Source organism: Prionailurus viverrinus, chromosome C1 (genome assembly GCF_022837055.1).
Source record: "Prionailurus viverrinus isolate Anna chromosome C1, UM_Priviv_1.0, whole genome shotgun sequence".
Taxonomy (NCBI): Eukaryota; Metazoa; Chordata; class Mammalia; order Carnivora; family Felidae; genus Prionailurus; species Prionailurus viverrinus.
The window spans coordinates 120,647,865-120,655,912 of record NC_062568.1 but is presented as its reverse complement, the minus strand read 5'-3'; the positions used below and the strand labels follow the sequence as shown (position 1 = coordinate 120,655,912).

The 8,048-nt window shown below is 53.6% G+C and overlaps 1 protein-coding gene across 2 annotated transcripts; it reads left to right on the top strand.

The window, feature by feature from the left end:
- Positions 1-3,066: 3,066 nt before the first annotated feature.
- Positions 3,067-7,747, top strand: LOC125172995 (glutathione S-transferase Mu 4-like). 2 transcript variants are annotated; one of them, XM_047871713.1, is made up of 7 exons: positions 3,067-3,096; positions 3,385-3,460; positions 3,904-3,968; positions 4,233-4,299; positions 4,401-4,501; positions 5,306-5,401; positions 7,658-7,747. In XM_047871713.1, the coding sequence occupies exons 2-7, from the start codon at positions 3,451-3,453 to the stop codon at positions 7,745-7,747; spliced, it is 429 nt and encodes a 142-aa protein (XP_047727669.1). In that variant the 5' UTR covers positions 3,067-3,096; positions 3,385-3,450. The 2 variants fall into 2 exon arrangements, with proteins under 2 accessions (XP_047727669.1, XP_047727668.1); XM_047871712.1 differs by lacking the exon at positions 3,067-3,096 and adding an exon at positions 5,486-5,596 and having other exon boundaries at positions 3,436-3,460.
- Positions 7,748-8,048: the final 301 nt, after the last annotated feature.

Sequence of the window (8,048 nt, the reverse complement as noted above, 5' to 3'; positions counted from 1 at the left end):
ACAGGGACACATTCCTAGAAACACCAAATGTACCAAGATTGAAACATGAATAAATAGAATTCCACATTTTATTTTGAACTTTAATCCTTCCTAAATTCTTGAAGCCTTAGCTCGTTTCTCTTCATTCGTAGCACAGTAGGCGTCTAGAAAATTTATTTTCTAAATTCCACTATTGCAGCGTCTTCTGAAACATGATTGACATTTTCCTTTCTAGATTAAAAAATGGTTTTTATATCTTGAAATCTGAAGTTTATTCAGACAATATTTAAAAGACTTTAAAAAATTACCATGAAGCAAGTTATTTTTTTTATTTTTTATTTTTGGGACAGAGAGAGACAGAGCATGAATGGGGGAGGGGCAGAGAGAGAGGGAGACACAGAATCGGAAACAGGCTCCAGGCTCCGAGCCATCAGCCCAGAGCCTGACGCGGGGCTCGAACTCCCGGACCGCGAGATCGTGACCTGGCTGAAGTCGGACGCTTAACTGACTGCGCCACCCAGGCGCCCTGAAGCAAGTTATTTTAAAACCACTGTTGGTATTTAATTCTAATGTGTCATTTTATATTTTTGAGGCTATATTTTATTGAATTTTTAAAATTTACTTTGAGAGCTTAGCATATTAGCAATAGAGCTGGAAGCAACTATGGAATGAAATCCAGAAGTCAGATTAGAGTCCCTTAGGCCAAATTTGACACAATTTGAATTTAAAACTGAACTTGTCAATATTTTAAAATCAGGAGAGAACACATACAAATCCAGAGGATGTGGCAATACCGGGACTGAATTTCTGCCTGGCAACAACTGGCTACACTCACTCCCTTCAGGCCACTCTCCAGCTTCCCTGCTCCCATGGCTCCCTATTGCCTTGCACCAACCCACTGCATCCATTGGCATGATCCTCTGGGCCCTGTGCACCCAGGCCAGCCCTCCTCCTCCTCCTTCTGCAGAATTGTTCTTTTTCTTCTGAAGGGGCCATGCAAGCTCTGGACCCATCTCCTGTCTCCTCAGTGTCCTTTTCTGCCAGGCAATGCCTCTTTCTCCTGTGTTCCACCTCTCTCTCTCTTACTGTCTCTCAGTTTACACAGGGAAGATGTCCCATAGCTCAAAACATCTTTCCCTTCCCAGTTGCCCAGGACTTCCAGTTTTACAGCCAGGATTGTCTCATTCACAGGGTCTACTATTTGACAGCATCTCGGTGGTTGTTTGCCAATAAAGGAATGGCCAGATGGATGAATGCCAATGGAACAGTGTCTGTTCTACCCATTTTACATGTTATTATTCTGTTTCTTGTTAACTTCCACGTGTAACTTTCTCGGTGGAATCTAGTAATGTTCAGCTGTTCCAGGCTGTAGATGTATAAAACTCAAAATGACAACTCCTTAATGTATTCTGAAAACACAACTATTAAGAGAGCCAGCTTATGTGTGTTTGGCCCTTGACCACCATCGCCTCCCTGTGGGCAAACTTACCTGGAATTCACCTTGACCCAAAGGCTGCATCCTGAGCTTGGACCCAGACCTGGAGGACTTGCTGCTGGCAAGGGGGTGAATGGATGGGGAGCACGTGCAACAGAGGCTGAGCTCTTCCTGCCTCGGGCGACACTCTCTCCCAGCTCCTCAAGTTAGTGGAGATGGGCAGGCCTCTGACTTCGGTAATTTAATAGGAATTCGGTGTTGCCTCTGTGTCCTCCTCATTCCCCGCTCCACACTCGATCTTGGTACTTTGAAATCCTTACTGAATACTGGGGTCACACTGTGGACATTTAACAAAGTGTTCATTTTAAGCTTATTTTTCTGTAGTGCACCAACCTGTGCTTTCACTTGTAACCCATTTGTGTTATAAGGTTCCTTTCTTCTGTTGTCACTTCTCCATGAAACCTTGTTTATACAAAGGAGAGTGAGCCTCAGGCCAAGCTCTGTCCTACTCGCCTAGTTCTGAAAGAGTCCTCTGCCTTCAAAGAGCAATGTCAGCAGCTAGGATATTGTTGCTGTGGAGGTTGTGCCACATGTCACAGATCACAGAAGGACTTCAAGGCCACCTGGGCCGCCGTGACATACGAAAAGCACACATGGGTCACAGCTAGGGCTGGGGCTGGAATGCATGGACCTAGGCAGCCCCGGGTGTGCAGGGCCAGCCTGAGTGTGGTCCTGTGGGGCGTCCTCCACCCTCCTGCTGACCACCCCCTCTGGCTGCCCTCTGAGGCAAGACAGGTGCCTTCCCTTCCCCCTTTACTCACATTCTGTGACCAGCACAATCCCTGTCACTGTGCTGTCCACGTGAGGGACATCTAGCTGGCTGGCAGGACATCTCTGGGGCTGCACCTCATAACCCTGCCCTTTGCCGGGACTGGTTCTGGATTCAGATTCACAACTTCAGACATAAGGGTAATTGATTCATTTCCACTTGAGTCTGAGTCCCAGCCATGTGACTGAAGGGATGGGCCCTTGGGAAACACTGAGACCACATTTCCTATTCTTTGCCCCTTGTCCTGGGTGGTAGTTCCATCACTGATAGTCTGTCCTCCAAGACATGTCCAGGGAGAAGTTTTCAGACAGGCCCGAATCCTGGGCCTCCTGGGCCTCCCCGGACAGGTGCTGCTGTAGCAAACTCCAGATGAGGGATACCGCTCTTTGGCCTTAACTAGACAGGGGATCCCAGAGCAGCCGAGGGCCGAAGCCAAGCGATGCCTACCGGGAAAGAGTGAGAGGAGTGAGCTCTGCGATCCGGACTAGTCTCCGGGTGCCCTGCCAGCTCCCAGAACTAGAGACAGAGCTCTGGATGGGGCCGGGAGCCGCGGGGCTGTGGGGAACCAGGGCGCCCTAGGCCGGTGGCCTTCAGCCTCCGACGAGGCTGCTGCACCCCGGCGACTGGAGGACGACGCACTAGGTCCTCCTGCAGCCGGCCTGGCCTCCGGTCGCTGTCGCCTCCTTTGGGGGGGAGGGGCGGAGCACAGGCCGGGCCTAGGGGAGCAGTCAGGCCCCGCCCCGGCCCCGCATGCACGCCGGTCAACTTCTAGCTCAGTTCGGCTTGGGCCTTATCCTAAGACCACGAAACGCTGACAGCCACCGTGATCTTAGGTTACTGGGACATACGTGGGGTGAGCGAGGGGGCACCGGGCTGGGGGTGGGGAGAGGAGGGGCGCGAGGGCAGCAAATGGGGCCAGCTTCCAATACTCCCAGAAGGTTCCAACTCCTGGCCGGCTGCAGTTCAGCCATTACCCGTCCTTCTCAAGTGGGCATGTGTCTGAGTCCGTGTGTGTGTGTGTGTGTGTGTGTGTGTGTGTGTCGCGCGGGTGGCGGCTCTGGGAGCTGAATGAGATTACTTGCAGCAGAGAAAAGCAGGATGTCAGGACTTCTCTGATGTCTTCTTCGGGTTTCCCTCCCAGCGGGCTCACGCCATCCGCCTGCTCCTGGCCTACACAGACTCACACTATGAGGGAAAGAAGTACACGATGGGGGATGGTAATGGCATCCCGTCGAGTTCTGACTTGTGCCCGGCTCCTCCTGACTAGTGACCAAGCGCCCCATGCCCTGGCCATGTGCTGCTCACCTGCCACTCGCCCCAGCTGGAGCAGGGCCTCCCCTTCCCTAATTCCTCTGAGCCGTGCAGCAGCTTGGCCTTCCAAAGCAGGACAGAAGAGGAGGGTGCTGGAGCCCCTGAATCAGTAATTGGGTGGATTCCCCTTAGGACTTACCTAAGTGTTTTGTAAGATACTGCTGCGGGTTCCAGAGTCTCATAAGCGTTCTTTGTCCCCAAACATGGAATGTGAGACTTAGTGGTCCAGATTCCAGATCCACCTGTTTGGGGGGCTTTGCCACTGACTCCTCATCCCCACCCCCACCCCCCAGTCACCAAAGGAGGTGGGGTCTGGGGAGTCTGTTTCACTCCCTGTTCTCCACCACAGCTCCGGACTATGACAGAAGCCAGTGGCTGGATGAAAAATTCAAGCTGGGCCTGGACTTTCCCAATGTAGGTACAAGGGTGACAGTGATGTGGGGACAAGTGAGGAGGTGGGGGTCTCTGCCATCTGCTTTCCCAGCTCAGGATTTGCTGCCTTCTTCTCAGGCTCTCAGCTTCCTGGTTCTCCGCCATGCTCTAGGTACCAGCCCGGTCAATCATTTGCAATATGCTGATTTAGTGCCTACCATGAGCCAGGCACCGAGAGCGCCCTTGTTCAAGGGAGGGGGTGCAGGGGGCCCGTGGCCTACCCACCTGCCCCTATTGCCCTTGCAGCTGCCCTACTTAATTGATGGGGCTCACAATATCATCCTTTGCTACATTGTCCGCAAACACAACCTGTGCGAGTGGGGCTGGGGACGGGATGCGGGGAAGAGGTGGCCATGCCCCTGGGCTTGCCTGGGGTGAAATGGTGACAGTGAGTCTCCTTTGTGTAGATTGAAGGTGGGGAGACAGAAGAGGAGATGATTCATGTGGATATTTTGGAGAACCAAGCTACGGACGCCTCTAATCAGCTCACCAGGGTCTGCTACAGCCCTGACTTTGTGAGTCCCTTCCCTGGACCAGGCTGGGCTGGGCCGGATTTTGACAGGACTTTTGCGATCCCTCTACTTGACATTTGAGCCCCGTGGAGCTTCTGATCCCCAAGCCATTCCCTATACTGTCGTCAAAGTGGCCTTCTTAACTCAGTGCATTAGATGAAAACTCTGACTCAGTTCTTGCTAACCTTAAGATAGAGCCAGTCCCCAAGTTGGAAATTTAGTTCCTAGACAGTGTGTTTGCCTTGTTAGCTCACACTGTCTCCTGACACCCCCAAGTCTGAGCATCTTTGTGCAGCAGGCAGCTCAGGGGCAGCCACAGGGCTTTGTACCTCTCTCTTCTTTCTCTCAATCTCACAAATTCTACATCTTTCCAGAAACTGCTCAAGTGCTGCTCCTATCTATCACCCACAAGGTAGACTATAGAATATCTTTCCACTAGGCCATTTCAGTTGTGTCTTCTTTGCTTCTGCCTGATGCCTGAGTCCAGAGCTCTGCCAGGCTCTCACAGCACTCCTGGGTCGGACTGGGGGGCGGGGGGGGGGGGGTTGGGGGGTACGGTGGCGTTTGAAGATGAGTGGTAACAAATTCAGGGACAGTGAGGTGTTGTTCTCTACCTTCCCTCTGCCTCTCCCAGATGGGAGGTGGTGCCCAGTAGGAGTCTGCTGAACACAGATTGGAGAATTCATAGGCTAGACAATGGCCCAGCTCCAGTGGGGGCACTGGGGGTCATGCACAACCCAGGGGAGCCCTGCATCTTTGCCCAGAGAGTCTGTGCCTGAGAGTGGTGATGGCTCCTCTGTGCCTCAGGAGAGACTGAAGCCTGTGTATCTGGAGTCCATCCCAGGCGAGATGAAGCTGTACTCACAGTTTCTGGGGAAGAGGCCTTGGTTTGCAGGGGAGAAGGTAAGGGGAATGCTTTGGGGGATGGGGGTTGTCATTTCTCCCAGCTTCAGAGTTAGGTGCTCATTTGTTCTTTGCCCATCTTAGATCACCTGTTTGGATTGCCTGGCTTATGACATCCTTGACCTGCACTGCATATTTGAGCCCAAGTCTCTGGACGCATTCCCCAACCTGAAAGAGTTCGTAGCCCGCTTTGAGGTGATTCTCCTATCCTCCCTACTAGTTATTTGTCGTTTGTCTTCTGTCTTTTCTCTGATCCTTTCCTAGTCTTAAACTAAAAGAAAGAATGGCTAGATGTGTGCAGGATTTGCTTTATGCCGGACTGTGCTCACATCTTACCTATATCGTGGGAAATTTAATCTTTACGACACTCCTGCATGGTGGCAGTGCTGTCACCTCCACGTTACAGATTAGAGCAACGAGGCAGAAAGGAGAAGTCATTTTGCTGAAGGTCACAGAGGCAGTGCAGGCTGTCCTGGGCTCCCAGGCAGTGGCTGGTTGCTATGGGCTGCAGTGAGTGTCTCTCCCTTTCCTGCACCAGAAGGTATGCTTCTGGACCTTTACTTGTCCGGGTCACACGCTCGGGACCACGTGAATGCAGCCGATGTTCAGGAGTGTGCGTGTCGCTGGTGTTAGTGGAGTGGAGACGGGGGAGGGCTGATACTGCATGAGAAGGACACGGACAACATTTACTCTGCGCCTCCGGGCAGCTTCGCAGCAACCTGATCCCCGCGTGGGGCTGCGCTGAGACCCCAGGTGTGTAGCTGGTACTGGGAGGTGAGGACATAAGCGGGGGCCCCTGAGGAAGGAGCTCATCTTGAGTCTTCTGTGGCGGGGCACTCTTCTTCCCTTACCTCCGTGTGTCCCTTTCCTTCCTCATTCCAATTACCGAAGATTCTGTGTCAGAGATGGGAGGGTCCATTCATTGTAAGTCCTCTTTGCTGACCTGATCTTGTGCTGTGTGCCAGGCACTGTGTCAGGCACAGTAGGGAAGCAAGGGTCCCGCAGCCAGCGTCCTGGGACTCAGTGCAGGCAGAGGACCACAGGAGCACCCAGCCGTGTGGTGTGGGTGCTACCAAGTGGAGGCTGGGGGTGCACAGCCTGGGCCTCATCTGACGTCACCGGTCACCCTTCGTCACTCGCTGGAGGGCACAGAGTCTGCTTTATGAGAGATGTGGGGATTTGGGGCACTCGTCCAGCAGGATTTTCAGCCCGCAGTCTGTTTCCCTTTCCCAGTCCCCATCGAGAGATCTGCTTTCTCGGCTGGTTTGTATCAGCCCTGGTTCTGGGCCCGGGTGACTGGGCTTGGGGATTATGCCAGAGCTCCTGGGACCGGCTGGCAGGAAGGACAAAGACAGCTGTGGGCTGCCGTGTGTGGCCTGCTCGGTACAGGCAGTCCCAGGATGTTTGAGTCCTTTAGAACTCACTGGGCCCTCCATGTCTTGGGAAGATGGTGCTCAGACATCCTTGAGTACCATCTGCCCAATGGCTGCAGCAGGAACTGAGAGGAGGTAGTTGGTTCCCGTGACATTGGGCTCAGGTACCAGGCCAAGCAGTTGGACTTTTTCCTTTCAGAGAGGGTAATCAGGGTCTGGCCTGGCCTGACTGTCACGCTCCCTAGCCTCTCCCTTTCGTGCAGGTTTTGCTGAGTCACTGGGTGAGGTCTGGCCTCTGGTGCCAGCTGCCCGGGCTCATTCTGATCCCCCCTTTGTACTGGGGTTCCCTGTGTGGCAAACCCTGGGAAGCCGGGAGCCTCCCTTGGCAGAAGGAGGGTGTTTGTAAGACAGAGAGGCACAGGGCCTCCTGAGAGGGTTGGGTGGGGAGGAGGGGGACGGCAGAAAGAGCACAGACCCGGAAAGAGAGCAGCTGCACTCGAGCCCTTCCCCCCTACTCGCCCTGGGAGCCTGAGGAGGCCCTGGAGCCCTTTGTGTGTCCGTCAGCTTGCCTTCTGATGAACGGAGAGAGTAGGACCTCTTGTGTGGGTGGTTGGGGGAGGTTCTACACCTGTGTCGTCGTCTCCGGTGGAAGTACAGCCCCCAGCACAGGGTAGAGTCTCCAGATGTGCTCTTATTTGTCACAGTGGTCACAGATAGCTGGAAGATGTAAGTTAGGCCAGTTGTGGATGACAGGAAGACTGTTTTATGTCTTGACACTGGACCTCACGAGGACTGGTGCCATACTTGATGTGCCTCGGTAGGACTGCTTGAGCCCCAGCGGGGCAGCAGATCCTGATGGTGGACCTTCTTTTTCCACCCGCAGGGCCTGAAGAAGATCTCTGCCTACATGAAGTCCAGCCGCTTCCTCCCAGGCCCTCTGTTTCTAAAGATCGCCTTTTGGGGCAATAAGTAGGCCTACACGGGAGGCGATGGGAGGGAAGAGCCAGAGCTGTGGCTGCCCTGTCTCCCCGAACAGCTTTCTTGCTTCCTTGTCCTTTGTTACATTCCTCTGTCCCCATGAAATACCTTATTGGCGCCCCCCTTTTCCCGCTCCCTGTTCCGTTTTCATCCAGGCCCTTTGACACCGGCTCTCCACTTTGGCACAGTCCCTTCCCCACCAATGTCAGCCCCTGTGTTAGAGCCAGCCAGACCTTTCTTTCCTCGGTGGTTGCTCTACTTTCAGGAGCCTGACTGGCTCCTGGTCTGTAGTGCTC